The sequence below is a fragment of the Mytilus edulis genome, chromosome 13, assembly GCF_963676685.1.
Source record: "Mytilus edulis chromosome 13, xbMytEdul2.2, whole genome shotgun sequence".
Classification (NCBI taxonomy): Eukaryota; Metazoa; Mollusca; class Bivalvia; order Mytilida; family Mytilidae; genus Mytilus; species Mytilus edulis.
In genome coordinates this window covers 46,423,505-46,447,131 of record NC_092356.1, presented here as the reverse complement: position 1 = coordinate 46,447,131, position 23,627 = coordinate 46,423,505, and the positions used below count along the sequence as shown (strand labels likewise).

At 33.2% G+C, this 23,627-nt stretch overlaps 1 protein-coding gene and 1 long non-coding RNA gene across 2 annotated transcripts; both read right to left on the bottom strand.

Moving 5' to 3' along the window:
• Positions 1-2,057: 2,057 nt before the first annotated feature.
• On the bottom strand, positions 2,058-5,541 carry LOC139502274 (uncharacterized). Its single transcript, XR_011658771.1, has 2 exons — positions 5,382-5,541; positions 2,058-2,185 (listed from the first exon to the last, which is right to left on the bottom strand). It is a non-coding gene; the product is annotated as an uncharacterized lncRNA (long non-coding RNA).
• Positions 5,542-12,120: 6,579 nt separating this feature from the next.
• LOC139500742 (sigma non-opioid intracellular receptor 1-like) lies at positions 12,121-23,417 on the bottom strand. The gene is made up of 4 exons (XM_071289581.1): positions 23,211-23,417; positions 19,726-19,929; positions 14,606-14,698; positions 12,121-12,543 (listed from the first exon to the last, which is right to left on the bottom strand). Exons 1-4 carry the CDS (start codon positions 23,344-23,346, stop codon positions 12,299-12,301), a joined length of 678 nt encoding a protein of 225 aa, XP_071145682.1. The 5' UTR covers positions 23,347-23,417; the 3' UTR covers positions 12,121-12,298.
• Positions 23,418-23,627: the final 210 nt, after the last annotated feature.

Sequence of the window (23,627 nt, the reverse complement as noted above, 5' to 3'; positions counted from 1 at the left end):
CCATACACCATATATGGATAACTTATTGCTTTTAGTATCTGAGATATATAACACATGCATGTGACATGTCAGCATTTTATTCAAATTAAAGGATTTTACTTCATTGACTGCAAATAAAACATTTCAAAACTTTTTATAATAGTTTAAGGATGTTCGCTGGTCATAATTTAGAATTTTTGTCAGATTTTCGGAATCCTCTGTGGTTTTATCCATCTGAATGCCTTAGAAAATTGCCCGTTGACCCCCATTTTTCTTTTTATAAATCTTTTATATTTATAATGATAAGCCATCTGTGAAGTCTTATAGAATTATATCTATTTTTTAATAGTTGTTGAGAGCTTAAACCTGTCAATGATAAAGCTATAAGTCAAGAGAGAACATTTTCCCGCCAACATTTCAATGGCTTATATCTCGAAAACAAACACATTGACCGATATATATTTTTTTTGCTCTTTTGATTCCTTTGTTTATCCCTATCAATATAAACTAGTGGTTTGAAAAACTAATTATTTTGAAACTGATAAGCAAACTACCTTAATCTACATTGACTATTTTATAAACTTATAACAGTTAACTCGCATACATCAGTCATTTTAACATACACATAAATGTATATTTATAATTTGAATCCCATTGGATTAGATTTTGTTCCATGGGATTTTATTTGTGCCATTCATGGATTTTTATTCGACGAATATAATTTGATTTATCCCATGCGATTTTTTTTATCCCATGGGATAAATTAAATCCCATGGAACTTCAAATATCACATAGCCATGATATCCTATGGGATGATGTAAAATCAAATGGGATTATGCAACATCCCATGATTTTAAGACAAATTCCATATCAACTTTTTAGTCTAAAGATTTAAAAGTTTGCATTTAATGACTCCAATTTTATTGTGCACATTTTGGTTATTTATATAACCCTGTAGCTTGCAATAAGGGAGACAGCGGATTTGCAAATGAGTGTTGTGCAAATTAAAGTGTCCAGTGTATAACCCCAAAAAAAAAATAAAAAAAATAGGGAATAGGAGTCAAGGTCAAATGAAACCGGCCAAATAGATACGATAAAAATTCCCATACACCTTATATGGTTGACTTATTGCTTATAGATTAGTGTATGAGATATATAACACATGCATGTGACATGTCATCATTTTATTCAAATTGAAGGACTTTATTTCATTGACTACAAATAAAATCCTTCAAACCTTTTTTTATATTGAAGTTTAATATACTTTAACTATTTGATAAACTTATTACAATTTACTCGCACACATAATTCATTTAAACATATATACACATAATTGTTTTTTTTTTTATAATTGAATCCCATTGGATTTCATTTTGTTCCATGGGTCTTTATTTGTGCAATCCATGGATTTTTATTCGACGTATATAACTTAATTTGTCCCATGGGATAAATTAAATCCCATTGGATAAATTAAATCCCATGGGAGTTTAAATATCACATGGCCATGGTATCCTATAGGATGATGTAAAATACAATGGGATTATGCAAAATCACATGAATCCATGGGATAATAAAAAATCCGATGGGAAAATGCAAAATCCCATATTTTTTTTTAAATACAAATTCCATATCAACTTTTTATTCTAGAGATTAAAAACTTTGCATTTAATGAATCCCATTTAAATGTGCACATTTTGGTTATGTTTATGACCCCGTATCCTTAAGTAAGGGCGGCGTCAGATTTGCAAATGAGTGTTTTGCAAATTAAAGTGTCCAATGTTAAACCACAAAAACAACACAAATATGTCATGCATGCTAAGGACCAGAACACTCAAAAAAAAAACCAGTATGTTGTTCCTTTTATAGAGGCTGTCCAGGATAAAAGAAGAAACATATGGACTTCCTGGGATTGGGGACTGCAAAATGAGTGTATATTGGATAGGGACAACCAAACGGACACCCTCTATTGCAAAGGTGACCACATTTCTCTTCCCTCTTCATCCTTGAGAGTTCGACTATTTATAAAACAATAAACTTTTATTTCTTAAAAAAAAAGAAAGAATAAAAACATTTCCTTACCTTTCCTTTTCAAAGTTTGCTTCTGTTTTGTGAGATTATACAAATTCTCGATATTAACGAATATTCGTCTGTTTTAGATCCTGAATGCTGTTTTCCTTGTCTTTCTTCCTGTCCTTTTGGTCGAGAGCTGAAAAAAAGAATACTGACGTAAAAACATGAGCTCTATAATGCTTTGTCTATCGATGCTTAAGGATGTACTTAGGTGAACTTAAAATGAAATATAATTTAAAATTGATACTATAGGTAAGGGGAGGGTTGGAATCCCGCTAACATGTCTACTCTCGCCACCTTATGTATGTATGTGCCTGTCCCAAGTCAGGAGGAGCCTATAATTCATTGTTTGTCGTTTGATACATATTTGTTTTTCGTTCATTTTTTGTACATAAATTAGGTCGTCAGTTCTTTCGTTTGAATAGTTTTGAATTATCATTTCGAGGTCTTTATAACTGACTATGCGGTATGGGTTTTTTTCATTGTTGAAGGCCGTACGATGACCTATTGTTGTTAATTTCTGTGTCATTGTGGTCTCTTGTGGACAGTTGTCTCATTGGCAATCTACCACATCTTCTTTTTTTATATTATCAGAAGAGCATTATTTAGTTTAAAAACAAAATAAGCTACAAATATTAATAGGGTATGGAGCTCCTTTTCGAAATAGTATTTTCAAATGACAGGAAAAAACAGACTCAGTAATGTACCTTATATGTGCGTTGGTATTATTTGGGTCTCAGATCGAAAGAAAAGAAATCTAGATAGATATAAAAAGATGTGGTATGAGTGCCAATGAGACAGCTCTCCATCCAAGTCACAATTTGTAAAAGTAAACTATTAGAATCTGCTTAAATTTTAGTAAATTTACTTTAAGAGCTATTGCAGTCTTATATGAAAAAATTAAGTGTGCTAATGATAAAAATATATACATGTATACAGTATCGTAAGAAAAAACAAGAACTTAGAATAAATGAATGCGCAGGGACGTTAAAGCTAATTTCATAATGCTTGTCGAGTAAGACTTTGGTTAGATTGGTTGCTTTGTTTGTATAAAGGATTACTCAAGCATTGTAATTTAGATTGACATCTGCAAACAACATTAGATAGGCATAGTTAGACCTTTATATATCATATTTATATCTAATTGGACATCATCTCATATACAATTGTACAATATAAAAACAAAGCAAGCAAGATAACCAAAGTCTTACTCTGCAAGGCGAGCATTATGAAATTAGCTCTAAAACTTCGAATAAATAGCATTTACTGGTAACTTTGACCTTGATCTCTGTCAAAAGAACACTCGATATGAATTCATTATTGACCAGTATCATATTGATTGATTATTTTTTGCTTGACTTTCTGTCACGTCAGACACTTACTTTTTGGACCTTTTGGATTACAAATACCTCTTCATCTTTATATAAGCTTTGGATTTCAAATATTTTGGCCACGAGCATTAGTGAAGAGACATTGATTGTCGAGCTGTGCATCTGGTGCAGGAAAATTGGAATCGTTAATGTTATTACTACCACTGGGTCGATGCCTCTGCTGGTGGACTGTTAGTCCACGAGAGTATCATCAGCCCAGTAGCCAGGCATCAAACTGCGGATTTTTTGTGTTATTAAAATTTGATGTTACAAAATGTTAGAAATTATTATAAATTAAGGAACGTATCTCCCGCATGCAAAGCTCTGATTCCTTTCACGGATTTGGCTATACTTTTTGGAGCTTTTGGATTATAGCTCTTCATCTTTTATATAAGCTTTGGATTTTAAATATTTTGGCCACTAGCATCACTGAAGAGACAGACACGTGTTGTCGAAATGTGCATCTGGTGTAGAAAATTGGAACCGGTAATGTTGTTGTTAATACTTCATATATATTCAGGACGATCAAATAAATTAAAAAAAAGTCTTAAAATCTAGAAACTTGACAAACAATTAGACAAAACGGGGGTTTAGGGCAGGCAAATCTAGTATGAACCACTGTGGGAGATAGTTGGTAACCAGTAGTTTTGTATACTGGCAACCAGTAGTAGATACAGGATTTTCAAAACGGGGGCTCAGATTAGGCAAAGATTGATAATGTAATAAAATTTTAGGCACTCTCTGGCAATTAATGTAACCTTTGCTCTTATTTCGTCACCTCCTCTCTGTTTTTGTTTTTTGATTTTCTTCTATTTCGGGAAGAGGTACATGTATGCTATCTTTATAAATTAATACATATTGTTCAGTTGGTTCCACTTTAAAAATAGCGATATAATTGTTATAACAAAGTTAAGTTGACTGCATTGGCTCAGAATAATAAAAGTATACAAGCGTTTCCTTAATATACATGTAGGCTATTGGCTTTTAAAAAAAATATTTTACCGGAAGAGCTACAACGGGTTTTTAAAAAAGCCAATAGCCTATTTATCTATTCAAGGTGCTTCTAATCGCCAGACCACCACGAAACGTCCATCATTGCATACGTGTGTTGAGACTGATACACTTAGAATATATATATTATTATGATCATCTTCTTTTTATAATACTGGGAATAAATACAAATTTATATATGCAATGTTTATAAATGTGGTCAGATATATATGTTTGCATGTTTATAGACCCTCCTTTATGTATAGCCAATATTTATTGTTTTGGTAACATTCCCATAATTTTGGATTTTAATCAAACGTACAGTTTAAACTTATCTTATCTTAATCAAGAAAAAAAGTTACAAAAAAATTTAGGAAAAGAGGGGGGAGGGGGGTTATCCAGGTTTAACAACAACACTTCAAAAAAAATTCCAAAAAGGGCACATCTATTTATTTCATTTTTTCTTTATCTAATTACTGGTGGCCATTACTTCATCGACAATTCAACGTCAGATAATTTTATGTATCATAATATGCAAAATCTATTAGAAAATGAAAAAGATTTGAAAAATCACGTTTTGATCATTCACTAACTTAAAAGATAATTTGAAATGATAACGTTGTAGAGGAAAGGGGCGGATCCAGCCATTTGAAAAAAATAAGGGGGGTCCCAATCAAGGAGAAAGGGGGAAGGTTGGGGGTTCCAACTTTATATTCACATTCAAATGCATTGATCGTTCCAAAAAGTGGGTCCCAATCCCCAGGACCCTTCCCCTGGATACGTCACTGGAGGAGGTATGTTGTCAAAAATAATTGTAGTAAATATTAACGTTTTTTTTTTCAATGCTGTATGTATTGTTTATTGTCGTATTAACAACTATATCATTATTTTGATTTTAAACTAACACAATTCTTATTCTTATTCTTAAAACTATTATAATGATCTCGAGAAATATGAAGAGTAAATATATACCTTGTGCATGTGGTCTTTAGAACAGTTTCAAATGCAACATCATATATTTTGCTTCTTTAAAATTGTCCGACGGGAAGTAATCTTCTGGTCAAAATTTTGGAAAAAGCATTCATTAAACCAATGAAAACCCACAAACAGGACACACCCCTCGGAACTTAAAAACTACTCACCATATTCATTTGACCACAGCCTTAATAATTGTTGATCAATTAACTTACACCAATTCGAGAAAAAATGTAGCCTACGGACAAGTTATAGGTAAAAACGAACATTTAATTTAAATTGTCAAATTGAACTATTGTTTTTAAAGGATATTTTTACAACATATAGATACCAATGGAAATCTTAAATACGACCTAACCGGCGAAATAACCTTTAACGGGTGAACACCTGATATATAGATTTTAATAATTTCCGGATTTGAATCTATATGCAACTTATCATTTCGATATTTCCTGGCGCAAGGGGAAGTGTTTAAACTTTATACTTTGAAGACACAATTCCGACAGAGATACACCAACATCTCAGCCCTGCATCAAATGACCTACAATATACGTACCATTTTGTTCCTTTTCTAGAATGTGCATGTAGTATTTGCAACTGGACGACTTCCTAATCGTATAATTATTTGATCAGCATATCTAAATGAAATGGTGGGGAAAAACGAAGCAAATCATTTACATAAAGCCATACCATTACCGTTAAATGCAACCATGATCTGGACTGGGTTGCACAAACGTCATTTAAGTTAAACGTTATTTAAAAGATAAATGATACTTAACTTCTTAAATAATAATTAGTTAAAGTTAAACAACAGTTTAAAATCCGTTGCTCAAAGCTTAATCACGCCTACACTTACTTTTGTCTTTTGTAAAATTCTGTATATTTTTGAAATAATTATTTTGTCATTCTTGCTTATTACGTTTCGTTGCATTGCTAATTTAGATAATTGCTTTGATTTGTAAGGTAGTATAGTAGCTAATTAATAAAGAAAAATATTTATGTATTAATATGCCTGGAAAATATAAGAGTGCATATGCTAAATTTAGATGTGGTGTTGCACCTCTGAGAATAGAAACTGGCCGATATGAAGGCATTATGGTTGACAATAGATTATGTTTTAATGAGCAATGTAAGAAAAATAACATTATTGAAGATGAGAAACATGTCTTAATTAACTGCCCAGTATATGCAGATTTACGAGCTATTTTATTTAGACATGCTAGCTCTTTTAATTGTGATTTTGTTAATTTGTCTGATGATGATAAATTCAAATTTTTATTCACTGATGAAAATGTGTGTTACTTTTTAGCCAAAATCTGCTATGATGTATTATTAAAAAGAAAAGGTATTTTATATAATTGTAGATAATAATGTGTTTTGTAGAAATTTTATAGTCTCTCATAACTCTTTTTAGAGTGGCTCATGTTTTAAATATTACTGTAATTTTATAAATGTATAAATGTATGTCAATTTTGAGGTGAGACTCTAATAAAGTATTTGTCTTGTCTTGTCTTGTCTTGTCTAGATAAACACAAGTGTATATATGAATCTGAATGTCCATCGCTGATTAGATACTGCTTCCCGAGGTGACATCCCATTAGTCCGACAACCATTATTCCGACAGACCACTATTCCGACAACCCATTACTTCGAAAGCCCATTATTCCGGCAAAGCATCTGTCTAATGTTTATGGGTAAATTTAATTTTCTCTAAAAGACCAACTCCGTTCTCTTTAATATTTGTGGGTGTCCGTTTTGATTCCAATTATTCTTTCCATGTGGGATATTTGTCTCAGTTAATGCTTATTGCAACTGCTCAGTCCTTTCCCTCGTCCCTCTTTCGTTTTACGTGTCTGGGTATTTTATTTGTCTATATATTTCATCGTTTGTGTGTTCACTCTCACACCAGCTACCATGCGACCGTTCATTGTTACCACAATGTATTTTTCTATTATTTGGAATAAGAATTTACATCTGATAACTAAACACTTTAGTCTAAATAAATCACATCTTCAACTGGTCAAAAGCACATCAGCCTTGTGCTTCTTTTTTTCAATGGATTGTAATTTTGAATAAAAAGGGACTAAATTTACTCAAATAGATCATTTAATATATTTGTTCGAATCTTTTGTAAAAGTCTGAATCTACTATGAATTCTACGTACTTTTCTTATATTTAAAGCAATTCACTATCTGTTCAGATTCGATATGCTGTTTGTATTTTTGTCGAGCCAGTGATTTATGTCCCAAAAGCGAGACAAAGCGGCGTCAACATTTAGGTTCAGAATGTGGATAAAGTCTTTTGAATGACTCTCCGTGAAATTTTACGAAAGTTGGACAGAAACTGTTTATGATCAAAAGAGTATTCAGAGCAATATAATAATGCAATCATATCTTTAATTTCCCCACATTTTAAGGACAAAATGTATTTCTTTCTGCAATTAATAAGTGGTTGCAGTTTAAGCTTACATTTTGTTATTTCTCAATTACATTATCTACTTGTCAAACCTTCATCGAATTTTATGAAAATGCCGAAGAAGCTTTTTTCTATTACTTATGTCTAAAGCTAAAATTTTGAAAGCATTTGTTTTCGTTCATTTTTCTGTCCTTTTCTGATGAACAGCCGGAAAGCCGGACTCTTCTTTACGCAATTAATTGTTTTACATGATCAATTAATAAACCTTCATAGATTGTCGTGAAATGTTCTAGATCAAGAAAAAAATAACAATAGAAAATTTTAGATTTTTTTTTAAATCCCTTTAAAGGGGCACTAGCTACGAGATATACAAAAAACTAAAGTAAGATTTTTTTTTGTTCAATCAATAATGAAAGTGAAATAGTGAAATAATAATTTGCTTTTAGCAGCCAAAATGGTTCAATTTTGTCAAATTAAGCGAAGAAACATTGATTATTACTCATTCACTTGCAAGTGAATAAGTCGACCTCATTAAATCCGTATTCATGTGAACTTCAATTTAACCCCTTGCTAGAGATTGACAACGCATGCATTGTACGTGTACTGGTTATTTAAAGAAAAAGAATGTCAACAATGAAAGTGAAACTACGGTAAATCATTTGATTACTGATTCGATCCATATAAAATCATTCCTATACGGTTAAAAACATGAGAAAAAAATATTTTTAATCTATAAAATAAACTCAAACAGACCTTAAAAAATACAATTGCACGTGTTGGTTTAATCTATTCATATCTTTATTCATGTTTACATCGCTTATATGGTCATCTGAGGTCAAATCGATAGTTAATTAGATGGCGTCTGGACTAATATACACACGAAACGAACCTACATATTATCTACCCATGCTCTGCTCTGTAAACTGTTTATTTTAGACTTTTAGTAGTTTGGAGAAATGTTTTACATTATTATGAATCAAATTGAGAATTTGAGTCAAATCGGTGACCACGAATTTGACAGCTAGTGCCCTTTAAACAGGTCGAGAACTCTAGATTTTCTGACGTCAGAATATATTTGCATAGTAATTTCCAAAACACAAGGCCAATATGGCCTTGAAAAACTGACCAATCAACACAATGAACTACAATGCATTGTGGGCTACTACGAGTAAACTACTACTTAAAACACGTGGATTTAGTGGGAAAACAGTCAATTGATATATTGTGTGGGACTCTCATTACCAAAGTTTTTATTCCGCAAATATATTTAATGTAAAATATATAACGTAATCTTCAATTTGCATGCTCAGATTAAAAAAATATTGTTTATTGGCTTCACGATTCGACTTTCTTTTTCGCCTTGCAAAAGTAGTTGAACCGGTTTTGTGCATTGTTATGAAAAACACGAAACTTTCATTGAAACACTTCTTTCTGTACTGAATGTGTATTTTTTTTTATCAGGACCTGAACTAATAGTAAGAACATCATAATATTCAGTCTGCTAAAAAGAAGTGTTATAAAAGCGGCAGGGCCGGGTCCAGCCATTTTAAAAAGGGGGGTCCTAACCCTGGACAAAAGGGGATAGGGTTCCAACTACATGTCCCCATTCAAATGCACTGATCGTCCAAAAAAAGGAGTCCATTCCCCGGAACCCCCGCCCCCTGGATCCGCCACTGTACGGGTACGGTATATAGCTCGATACATTTTTTATAGTTTCATCCATCGATAATATCCGTTTGTTGCTAATTTTATCACAAAATATACCTCAAAGGTTTTTTTATCGTTCGGCTGCTGTCCTGTTGACATATGTAAAATATCTCCAATATTAAAAGTCTCTGAATCATAGTGGGTGCCATAATATCTTTTATTTTTTTCTAAAACGTGCTTTGTATATAGAAATAAGAAGATGAGGTATGAGTTCCAAATGAGACATCTTTCCAACAAAGACATAATTTAGTAAAGTAAGCAGTCATAGGTCCAATGCTGAAAAGTAAGCTATTAATGACCCATAAATTATTTGTGTAAAACAATCCAAACAAAAAAACCAAAAAAAAAAAAAAAACCGGCCCAATTAAATATATAAAAGGCATGAAATCTATCCCATCAAAAAAATATATATTGTATACTAGGAGCCTGTATTTCAGTGGTTGTCGTTTGTTTATATGTTACATATTTTTTTTTCGTTCATTTTTTTTTTTTATATAATTAATGCCGTTAGTTTTCTCGTTTGAATTGTTTTACATTGTCATATCGGGGACTTTTATAGCTGACTATGCGGTATGGGCTTTGCTCATTGTTGAAGGCCGTACGGTGATCTATAAATGTTAATTTCTGTGTCATTTTGGTCTCTTGTGGACAGCTGTCTCATTGGCAATCATACCACATCTTCTTTTTTATTATAGATCCAACGCTGCAATTTTCACAAAACATATCAAATTTTCCACCTTGTCGCACATACATATGGATAAAATCATTACAGCTTATTTCCTAAAGCATGTGGAGCAAAACTTTGGTTAGCTTGCTTGCTTTGTTTGTATATTGTACAAAATATAAAATATACAAGTTAAACTATGCCTATATATATATATTGTTTAAAGATGTCAATCTTATTTTCAAAGCTTGTATAAACAACTATACAAACAAAGCAAGCAAGACAACCAAAGTTTTACTTTGCAGGTTTAAGAAATCAGCTGTAATGATTTTATTCAGTTTGGCAAATGTCCGAGCCCTTTAAAAAAAGAACAAACTGAAACTACAGTTGCTGACTTCACTACCTTCAAAAAAAGGAAACAGTTTGGAAGTCCCATATACTGAAATGTGACCAACAAAAATACTTATAGATTTTGTAAACACTGCCATGTATGTAAATATTTCTTCGCCTTTTTTACGAACACAAAATTCAAGGATCCAAAGATTTGCCTTTAATTATCTATACGAACATTGCTGTACTCTTGAATATCAGCACCGGCTGTTATCGACGGCTTACTTTACACCAGTAAGTTTGTCTCATTGGTAATTGTGTTTTTTCGCGGTTGTTTCGTTGCTTCTTATGGACAAATACATGAAATCTCTGTGCCATCATCAAACATGTTAATGGCTATATATCGGGTAATGCAAACCCTTTTATCTTCGCATAGAAACAACTCTTCGTTAATCTGAGCATGGAAGTAATACTTTATATCACGAACTATAAATGAGGATACACAAAATGAAAAACTAAGCGAAATTGTGAATCCCGCATTGCACGAAAAATGTGTTGTATTTCAGTAAATAACACGTGTCCTTGGTTGATTGTAAACACGTAGTAGTCCATCATGCATTGTGACTCATTTAGTGGATTGGTCGAAAACCTAGGTAAAAATAAATTGCGTCACATGTAAATAAACAATTACATGTGCGAGAACATAAGTATGCTAATTTATGCATTTCCATATAAGGTAGTGGTCCCGACCTGTTAAAGGAACGATAAATTGATTCACTTTTTGTGGGAAGAAATCCTAGGTGTTCCAGATTTTTTTTATATTGCACCTCTTAGACATATTTTTTTCCGTGTTCATTAAAAGGTGCTTTTGTGGATTGTATGCTCACTCACGGCACCATTTAAACTTATTTAAAAGTAATATTGGTTTGGACGTTTTCTCTAAAACCAATGAGCATTAGGCTAGCTTCCAGTTTAACTCAATGAATAAGTTAACATATTACAAGATTAAATCAAAACAAACAAACCATTTAGATTCAAAAGTATGTTGCTATCAATGATTTTTTACTGACAGGAATCATTACGGTATCTCATTCTCTATAGCTTTCGGGTGCTTCGTCCCTTTCGAACCCACTACCAGCAGGTGCTTTAACATTGAGCTGTTGGCACCCTTCATATCCCTCGCCAAGGTTCGGGCGTACACGTCAAAAATGACCCAGCTACGCCACTGTCGGTAAAACAGATGAACAAAGTGAAAACAAAAATGGCTATCAAATATCGAATACGGTAAAACAGATGAACAAAGTGAAAACAAAAATGGCTATCAAATATCGAATACTTCGACCCAATAAGTCAACATTATGCCTAGACGAGGTATTAACAGTTGTTGATAAAATTGGATTGTTTGGTTGAAGTTGAAACACATGCAGAAACACAGAATGGACATGTTCAATGAAAACAATTTATAGTAATTTCTAAAACACCCTTTTGCTTATTTCCCGAATACCGCTTGAAATCTATTTGATAATTAAAGAAGCACTTATTTCATTGACATCCAAGACATCAATCACAAGGGACGAGTCAGGAGAACTATACCAGCAGTATGTTTATATTTAAATGCAAAAACTTTAATAAATTTTATTGTGATAACAGCAGTAAATTAAATACAAAATGAAAACAGTGCAATCTCCTATTATCACCAATACAACATAGTATACTAGTGAGAAAAAAATCTACAACATCCTTTGGTAGACGTAAAAAGCTTTAAAAAAGAGTATATCAAATATAAATTCAAAAGACATCATAAACTTTCTTTTATAAATTCTTTCCATTCTAATATTGAGGTTGATGCCTCTAATAATAAAGCTTTTGAATAAACTCGTAATATGTAAAAGAGATTGACAAAATCTGTAGTACTAAATAAAGTGTCAGCTAAAGCAAAGCCCAGTGTGGATGGAATAAAGCCTCGAGCATATTCTACCATCCATGTTCCTTCCTCCCATTGTACAGCTGTCACCTCTCCCCATTCATGGTAAACGGTGTCACCTTAAAAGAAAATATGAAGTAAGTGTTAAGACAATATGTTTGCCATGGTGTTTAATATTTTTGTCCAATCCAGTAATTTCATCTCTTTGATATTCTCCTGTAACTAAGGAATACAGAATCAGCAAGATGTGGTTAAGATGCACGCAATATGAGATATAGCTTTCCGCATATATCCTTGTATTTGCTTAAAATTTCCAGCAGATTTGGCGGAAGCTGGAAAGTATAAGATGGAGTTCATTGTATCAAAATATAACATTGGCAGCTTTCATATTTAAAATGGTAAAATAATAGTGCAGTCTGATTGTCAATTAACTGGTGTGATTTAAAGTCTGAAAAACATTCATTCATTTACGTTCATTAATTTTATTGTCACAATTTAACACTTGTCAGGGCATTAAAGATTGCATATTTTGGCTTTAATATTGATTCACTTATAGGGTTTTTGCATCAGAACTAAACACATTTATTTAAAAAAAAAAACAACAGTTATTGGCATGACACGGGTTATGTTCTTCTCATACAAACCATTCGCCCTGCGGGCTCATGGTTTCTTTTATAGTTATCCCACAAGGACTGGGAGTGTCAGTGTAAGATCACCCCGATGGCCGGAGGCCAGAGGGTGATCTAACACTGACACACCAAGTCCGAGTGGGATAACTATTTTACATCCCAGCTGTTTTACTAGATTAGTCGGAAAACCATTTACAATTCATTAAATCTAGTTTAGAATGCCACACAACCATTATAATATACTTGGTACGGTTAATTTTATTATATATTACTATATGATGACCCTCAAACACATCGTAGATATCAAATAATGTCAACTCGCCCCACTTGCCAATCGGCCCACACTATATCGCCACTTTATAAAAAGATTGCCCTACTCTTGTTTTCCGACTCGCCCCACTTTTGAAAAAGTGTAAAATCAAAATTGAACAATCAGTTTGAAAACTCACTTAATATTCATGTTATTAACGAAAAAGGTTTAAACCCCACTGAATAAAGGTTTGACAACTCGCCTCACTTATAAAAAAAAAAGACCTTGCTTCCTTTAAGTATGTCAAATTACTATCAATTTGTATCCAGTCGTCCTGGTGTAGTGGTATGTGTCGTGGCTTACAGAACACTGTTCTAACAGGGGTGATCCGGCTCAGATCACCCCTGTTTGAATTTCTTTGTTATGCATGCTTTCCTTTGTTCTGTAGTCTTTTCCGTATAATTAATTATAAGTTTTATAGTGGATTTGACATTCCCGCCAAAATGTTACAGAACAAAGGAAAGCATGCATAACAAAGAAATTCAAACAGGGGTGATCTGAGCCGGATCACCCCTGTTAGAACAAAGGAGCTGGGATGTAATTTTCAAGAATCAACGCTTATCCATTGTATCTATATCACATATTTTATGATAGTATGATACTAAACCCCTTACGGGAGGGATTGTGCCTGATATTCATATGATGAAGACATAATCTTTCAATCAGTTTAATTAAGGTCTGGAGCTGGCATGTCAGTTAACTGCTAGTAGTCTGTTGTTATTTATGTATTATTGTCATTTTATTTATTTTCTTTTGTTACATCTTTTGACATCGGACTCGGACTTCTCTTGAACTGAATTTTAATGTGTGTATTGTTATGCGTTTACTTTTCTACATTGGCTAGAGATATAGGGGGAGGGTTGAGATCTCATAAACATGTTTAACCCCGCCGCAATTTTGCGCCTGTCCCAAGTCAGGAGCCTCTGGCCTTTGTTAGTCTTGTGTGATTTTTAATTTTAGTTTCTTGTGTATAATTCGGAGTATAATTCGGAGTATGACGTCCATTATCACTGTACTAGTATACATATTTTTAGGGGCCAACTGAAGGACACCTACGGGTGCGGGAATTCTCGCTACATTGAAGACCCATTGGTGGCCTTCGGCTGTTGTCTGCCCTATGGTCGGGTTGTTGTCGCTTTGACACATTCCCCATTTCCTTTCTCCATTTTATTAAACACATATTCTAATCTAGACGATGAACTATATATTTAATAAATTATATTACTATGCATCTATACATACCTGGTTTGAACATTTTGCTTTCCAGCTCTCCTTCTTTCCACTGTCTGAATGAACCTTTCAGTATTGTATCAGATATATTTGCCCAATATCGACCTACGGAAAACATGATAATTTAAACATTTTGAAAAGACAGAATTTACAAAACTAAAACATAGGAATTCAATTAGACTAATTTCTCAGTTTGTTAGTATCACTATTAGGTCATGTGTACTGCGTTATTCTTACAGAAATCACTTCATTTTATAATACGCAAATAGTATAACAGTTGCTCAGTAGGACACACACTAAAAGGGAAAACAAATCGTTTTGCAATGAGGAATGTTTAAATACACAGACGCGTCAGGTTACATCGGAGAAACGGATGTCAAATAACCCTTACAACAACTATTTTTAGAAATTATTCTTTTCCTACCAACAAATCCCTCCCTTTAAATAAACCATCAAAATTTCAAGATCTTCATCACAATTGGCTTACTTATTTTGTCGAATTTATAGTTCAAATTGACTTCGTACTGAGTTTGCAACCACAGGACGTTTCAAAAAACATTAATCAATCCGGTGGTCCTGTTTTGCATACAACCTATATGTGACATGATTAAAAACTAGAGGCTCTACTTAAAGAGCCTGTGTCGCTCACCTTGGTTTTTGTGAATATTAAACAAAGGACGTAGATGGATTCATGACAAAATTGTGTTTTGGTGATGGTGATGTGTTTGTTCATCTTACTTTACTGAACATTCTAACTGCTTACAATTATCTCTATCTATACATGCTATAATTAACTTGGCTTAGTAGTTTCAGAGAAGATTTTTGTAAAACCCAACAACAGGTTGTCCGATTCACCTGAAAAATTCAGGGCAGATAGATCTGGACCTGATGAACATTTACCCCATGTCAGATTTGCTCTAAATGCTTTGGTTTTTGAGTTATAAGCCAAAAACTTAATTTTACCCCTATGTTCTACTTTTAGCCATGGCGGCCATCATGGTAAGTTGACCGGGTCACGCCACACATTTTTAAAACTAAATACCCAAATGATGATTGTGGCCAAGTTTGGTTTCATTTGGCCACGTATTATCAGAGGAGAAGATTTTTGTAAAAGATAAGGCCACACCAATTTAATTTCTTGTTCTACGGATTTTTGGACTCCAAAATTTGGGGCGAGCGAGCGATTTGAAAATTTTAATAAAAAAATATTTAATTTGCAAATTTTTGAGGCGAAGCTTGAAAAGTAAAGGCGAGCGATTATAATTTTTTTTTGTAAACATAAAATAGTAGGTTTTGACAATATTAAAGCTTGATTTATCACTTGTACTTTGACATTTCTTTAATTTCTGAAGTATTTTTTCCCTGTTCACCAAGAAATAATTAAATCTGGTCTATGTACATGTATGTGTGACTGACAATGAGACAATTCTCCATCCAAGTCATAATCAGTTTTGGGACAACCCCTTAATGTTATAAATATCCCTTTTACATGTTTTATGAGTGATCAATATAAGTTATAATATATTTGTTTGTACAAAAGGGCTCATATTTTCTCAGAGAACTATATATCTATCTGGTATTAAATTGTCAAAACATGTCCAAGAATTGTGTTATATTCCTGGACTTTAACCATGTTAACACATTTACTTTAACAGTTTAATATTATTCAAAATAAGTGGACCCCTCTTTCAGAAAAAGTTGTTTAAAGTAAGATGTAACTCTCCTCTTTTTGAGTACAAAATTCTAAGTTTTCAAAGGTTTTGTATAGAAGAACTATACAAATCCTTGGTATTTTTATTTTCTTTTCTACATCAGTAAAATGACCCCTTGTCTGAGGGAGGATTGTTCTCAACCTGATAATAACAAACACAGGTCAAAATACGGCCTTTTACACAGGGCTTTGATACAGACCAAACAGCAGGCTATAAAGGACCCCAAAATTATTAGCGTACACAATTCGAACAGGAAAACCAACGATCTAATTTATATATCATGTATATCTAAACGGGAAAATACAAATGAACAACATCAACAAACGATAACTGCTGAACGACAGGCCCCTCAATCAATCAGGACAGGTGCATAAACATGCAGCGGCTATGGATAGTTTTGTTTTGCCAGCATACAATATAATTGCAGTCGAAGGCAAATCTTTCAGAAGTTCTTTGTACTTTATTCTAAGGCAGTGTCTGCGCGTACCCGCATGCGGGTACGAATAGTCAAATTGTCGTTCTAGGCTGCGCGTACCCACATCCGGTTTTCTAATAAAATGCCATCGAATCGGGAATGAAACGTGAAATATGTACGAAAATTAGAAAACTACGTAGTTTTCTTTTACTTTTTTTCTTTTCAGGGACTGTACAGTTTCATTTTCTATCAGTGTGCATTTAATTTTGCAATGTTTATTATGTATCTTTATTTTTAAATTAATAAATACAATTTGAAAATATTATTTTTCATACTCTTCACTTGTTCTACACGATATCCCAATATTATCGATAATTTCCGTAGATATTTCACGTTTTATACCCGATCCGATGGTATTTTATTAGAAAACTGGATGTGGGTACGCGCAGCCTAGAACGGCAATTTGACTATTCGTACCCGCATGCGGGTACGCGCAGACACTGCCTTATTCTAACGCAACAAACATTTTTTTGATAGGGAATATAAGTAAGGGGGAAAGTAACCAATTTTTTGTTCTTTAAATTTTTTCGGAGCACTCTCGCTTTGGATAAAAAGGTTTCATGCTGAAACAAATATTCTTACAGATATTTACAAAGTGTGTTGGGGTGCTTTTATGTTTAAAAGCGTTATATACAGGTTAAGACTGTAATTTTAAAAACAAATGTTGATATCTTTTTATAATATTTACAAAAAATACGGTGCAGGAAATGGACATGATTACATTTCCGGATGCGGGAAGCGGGAATATAAAAAAAAATAAAAAAATTCTGTTTTGAAAAAAATAGGTGCGGGCGGGTCCGTCGAACAAGGAATCAAATTGGTGTGGCCTAACTAAGATTTACAAAAAATTGTTAAAAATTGACTATAAAGGGAAATAACTCCTAAAGGGGTCAACTGACCATTTCGGTCATGTTAACTTATTTGTAAATCTTACTTTGCTGAACATTATTGCTGTTTACAGTTTATCTCTATCTATAATAATATTCAAGATAATAACCAAAAACGGGAAAATTTCCTTAAAATTACCAATTTAGGGGCAGCAACCCAACAACAGGGTGTCCGATTCACCTGAAAAATTCAGGGCAGATAGATCTTGACCTGATGAACATTTTTACCCCTGTCAGATTTGCTCTAAATCCTTTGGTTTTTGAGTTATAAGCCAAAAACTGCATTTTACCCCTATGTTCTATTTTTAGCCGTGGCGGCCATCTTGGTTGGTTGGCGGGATCACGCCACACAATTTCTAAACTAGATACCCCAATGATGATTATGGCCAAGTTTGGATTAATTTGGCCCAGCAGTTTCAGAGGAGAAGATTTTTGTAAAAGATAACTAAGATCTACAAAAAATGGTTAAAAATTGACTATAAAGGGCAATAACTCTTAAAGGGGTCATTTGACCATTTCCGTCAACTTATTTGTAAATCTTACTTTGCTGAACATTATTGCTGTTTACAGTTTATCTCTATCTATAATAATGTTCAAGATAATAACCAAAAACAGCAAAATTTCCTTAAAATTACCAATTTAGGGGCAGCAACCCAACAACTGGTTGTCTGATTCATCTGAAAATTTCAGGGCAGATAGATCTTGACCTGATGAACATTTTACCCCATGTCAGATTTGCTCTAAATGCTTTGGTTTTTGAGTTATAAGCCAAAAACTGCATTTTACCCCTATGTTCTATTTTTAGCCGTGGCGGCCATCTTGGTTGGTTGGCGGGGTCACGCCACACAATTTCTAAACTAGATACCCCAATGATGATTATGGCCAAGTTTGGATTAATTTGGCCCAGCAGTTTCAGAGGAGAAGATTTTTGTAAAAGTTAACGACGACGGACGCAGGACGCCGGACGCCGGACGCCAAGTGATGAGAAAAGCTCACTTGGCCCTTCGGGCCAGGTGAGCTAAAAACGGATACCTTTTATAATTTTCAATAAACAGACGTTTTGGTTTAGGTCAATGAGACAATAACCCAACAACATACACAAATCAAGAATGTGTTCATAGTACACGGATGCCCCATTCGCCTTATCATTTTCTATATTTACTGGACCGTGAAATCGGAATTCATTCTCTAATTTGACATAAAAATAAGAAAGATCATATCATGAGCAACATGTGTACTAAGTTTCCAGTTGATTGGACTTCAACTTCATCAAAAGCTATCTTGCCAAAAAACTTGAATGTGAAGCAGGACAGACAGACGAATTGACGAAAGGATGCACTGACCGTTAAACATAATGCTACTAGGTGGGACATACAAGTCTATAAAGCATCTAGAGGTCAACCTCAATACAGCCTATCAAAGCCATGTGTTTTAAATATACACAAGCTTTGTGTCGAGAAAAGATGTCAACGAACTTAATACCAATTGACATAAAAAAAACCCAACAAAAAACACATTAAGATATGACTATAAAAGACAGCCAGTTACGAGATTCCTGACTTTATAAATGCACATGGACATATGGCAGGATTAAACCGTAGTGCATTGGGGTCTCAACACTTCTATCAGAATCAGTGCATCGACGGTCATGACTGTTGCACGGTAAACAATCGTCCCTAATTACTTTCACGTTTTTTCCCAGTGGCAATACAAACTTACACTTCATCATACCGGTCATATTTTTTACTTTTATCCTCGAAACGAACAGTCAGACTTTGTTAGTTACACACCGTCTTACAATGGGCGACACTATTGCATAGTATCGTTATACATGGATATAGCCCAGGTGGTCGTGTGGTCTAGCGGGACGACTGCAGTGCAGGCGATTTGGTGTCACGATATCACAGTAGCATGGGTTCGAATCCCGGCGAGGGAAGAACCAAAAATTTGCGAAAGCAAATTTACAGATCTAACATTGTTGGGTTGATGTTTAGACGAGTTGTATATATATACTTTAAAGATCTGTAGTTGTCCGTTTGGACTTCAATTTAAACTTACCAGAATTCCCAGAAGTATCAATGGCAGTACCAAAGAAGAGTATATACTCAGTTAAAGAAGCATATAAAATACACATGCTCCCCATCCATCCCCCGGCGTTCATAAACAGCCATTCTGTATCCTCCTCTGCTAATATATGGCCAGGAAATCGCTTTTTCAACTCTTTATAAATCTGTTTATACGATACCTGTATATCTTTGGTCCCTAAAATAAAAAAAGGACTTAAAATGAATGGTCTCGAAAGTACGAACTAAGACACTAAACAAAAGCATAACACTATAATTTAAAAGGCTATTTTTGATTAAAAAATGGATTTTACGTTGTTGTATAAAATTTGAAAGTCTTAAATCTTGACTACAGGTTTAAAAAAAAATAGGACCACTTCCACTTATAATTACAGTTTCTTGGAATTTTAAATATCACCATCTGTCCCTGCATGGAGAGGCTATATTTCCAGTAAACTACGAAGACGCGGGGCATGGGTTTAACATTCTTATACAAATTTTGTAATTGGAATCATTAAAGATTGCAACTACATCATCATGATCATGAAAAGTTTACCTTAGCCGAGGGGGTGACACACTTTCGGGGGGGGGGGGGGGGGGTACTTCCTATATTTTTAGTGGTATTAGTGTGCCGCAAAACTGGTCCCTTTTTCATGCCCTGCTGGTTAGAACAGGGTCCCTTTTTCATGTCATGCTGGTTAGAACAGGGTCTCTTTTTCATGCCCTGCTGTTGAGAACTGGGTCCTTTTTTTTAACAAAGTATTTGTCTAGAACAGGTTTGCTTATTTTAAAACTGTTTAAGATACAGTCTAGAACCCAGGTCTAGAACAGCATGTTTTATATGGTCTAGAACAGGATCATTCACGGTGCATATTCTAACAACTGCCATCTTTAACGTGTCTAGAACAGGATGTGTTTTTCAATATTTATGTTTAGAACAGGGTATGTTTTTCAATATTTTCTGGTTAAAACAGGGTATAATTTGGCAAGTGATGTTGGAACAGTTATGTCAGTAACCTCCGGGTGTGGGATATATATTTAAAATACGGTGATATTCAAGTGATTGGCTGGTTCAATGCACATAGAGATGCTTGCTGCATGAGCGTTGTCTCTAGAGGCTCAGAAATCAAAATTAATTTGCTTTCATTATATTTGCATGTCACTTTTTTTCATTTTATTGACATCGATGACTAGTATTTGCTTGAACAGTCAGGGGACTTACTTAAGTAAGTGATTTTCTAAATCACTGATTCAAGTAACATTATTTCCATAAAGGTTGGAAGTCAGAGTTGTCTTTCTTTTATAATCACCTATTTAAGTAGTACAAATTAATCACTAGAAGAAGTGATTTAATTTTATTGTAGCTTTAAATATAGAATACTAATGATCCAGGGACTAATTATGTTTCTACGCTTATCAGAACCAACATCTGTGTTGTCTAGATGACCAGGTCATTTCAGGTGATGACCTTGTACTGAGTCTAGGATAATGACATAAAAATCACTTGTTTAAGTATCAGACCTCAATTTCCTTCCCAAAAATCACTTCTTTAAGTATAATTCTTTTAATAACCCCACTAATTTCAACACCCCTGAACAGTGAAATTTTTTATCGCAAAACAGTAGAATTTTATTACATAATCTGAAAGATGAAACCTTGAACTTCACAGGAAAAATACTCCCACTGCTGGGAAAAATCTTTTAAGAAAGTATCAGTTCATATGTAAAGCCATTATTATAGCATTTTTTTCAACTAAAATAGAATTTTCAGCTAAATGATAGCATCAAAGGCATAAACCTTGCTACTTAAAAGAAGCAAAAAGTTCATTTTTTTTTTTAATTTTACTAATTAAAAGATATTTTTTAAACCTATGTGTTTAAAATTTTGAAAAAACTACAAAATCCCAATTTGTGACAAAACCTCGAATTTGCTACTCATATAAGTGATTTAAAAATCACTTATTTTAGTAAGTCCCCTGACTGTTGAAGCTACATGGTATACATACAGAATATGCTAGCATAGAATAGATTAGAACAGAATAATTTTCACCATATTAGGGCCCCATTGGGGCATATAACATTATAAACAATAACAAACATTATGCTATCATATGCAATGCACAGACATATATATGTTACAGGGAATTTGTGAAATTAGGGATTTTGTAAAATCACTGAAATTTCAGGGAATTTGTAAAATCACTGAACTGATTAGTGATTTTATAAAATCCCTGATTTTGACTAGTGATTTTACAAAATCCCTGTAATAATTAAAATCTTTTTTACAGATTCACTGATTAAATTCAGGCAATTTGTAAAATAAATTCACTCATTTTTATTTAGAATTTCTGTGAAAAAAAAAACATACTGCAGTAATACTCTATAAGTTTGAGGTTAATCTAGGTTTTATTTTAATATTAAGAGAGCAGTTTTCATGCACTATATAACTGACATACTGTAGAACATTGGCTCAAGCACAGATGTCTTTAAATCAAGAGCAAACATGGCATTAGAGAAGGAAAAACATACATGTATGTAAGGTATAAGAGTGGGTTAGGGTATGTGATCCAGTGGCAAATATTACATGCATATCATCTTATTGCTGCATGAAAATTGACATATAAAAAGAAAATAAGTGTTGTCAGTATTATTAAGTTGCCTACACAATACATGTAACAGTTATATTCACCAAATAATAAGAAAAAAGACAACAGAAAATATAATAAGGATGCTTTGCTTTGTACCTGTATGTTTATGAATAGGTTCTAACTAAGCAGAAAATAAAAAAAGTTTTACTTACTTTGATCATATATCAGATAGATGTATTCTATATAACAAAGTTTCTAAACTTTCTCAACTCTTGTAATCCAAATAAATTAAATATTTTGTTTAATAATATTGTATGAAGTTCTCCAATATGGAGATTTGAAAAATTCGGTAAAAGCGGTATTCATCAGATGAAGATGTTTTAAAAATTTATGGATGTCTTGAAGACATGTACAGCATAGTTCAGAAAATTCACATATCAATAGGTCATGGCGGTAGGGACGAAATAGTATCAAAGTAGATGTCACCCTAACTTGCCTAGTGCAAAAATAAGTAAATTCACAGTGGTCTAAATATAAGTTTACATGCCATTTAGTCTTTATCAGTATACACTAGTTCTAGCTCATAGACTAAGTGTTTAATAAAGAAATATATTTCAAAATCATTAGTGATCATTAGTCTATTTTTATTTAAAGAAAAACACATTTATAATAGCAAGTTATATTTAATTGTTATCAGGGATTTTACAAAATCTCTTGCTCTATTTTCAGTGATTTTGTAAAATCCCTAACAATTTCAGGGATTTTACAAAACCACTGAAACTGTTAGGGATTTTACAAAATCACTGATTCACTGATTTTACAAATTCCCTGTAACATATATAATTTATATATAACGTCCTATTTATTAACCTTATTTTACACACTTTACTTACCTGTATGTTTTCGAGCTATTTCTGCAATCTCTTTATGATCAGTAAGAAATGTTTTGTTCTGCATCCAATATTGCACACAAAATACAACAAAACACATGAAAAATATAATCTTAATAGCTGACATAAGAGAGAACATTGTGATTTTTCAACATTAACGACGTACTGTCAACAAAGAAAATTTTAGTTTAAAAAAAAGTCTGGTAAATGTTGACCTAAATCCGGGTTTCCTTTTCCTGTTTAAGGAAGCTCGATTATGTTGAAATATTTTTACGTAAGATATGAAATATATTTTTAACAATATCTATTAGAGCTCTCGTCTTCATTTAACGGTCAACATTACGAATATATTAATTCCTGTGATATTGAGCATGTTGAGGGAATATGAGATAAAGTACAAAAGCTAGTAACTTTGAAAAA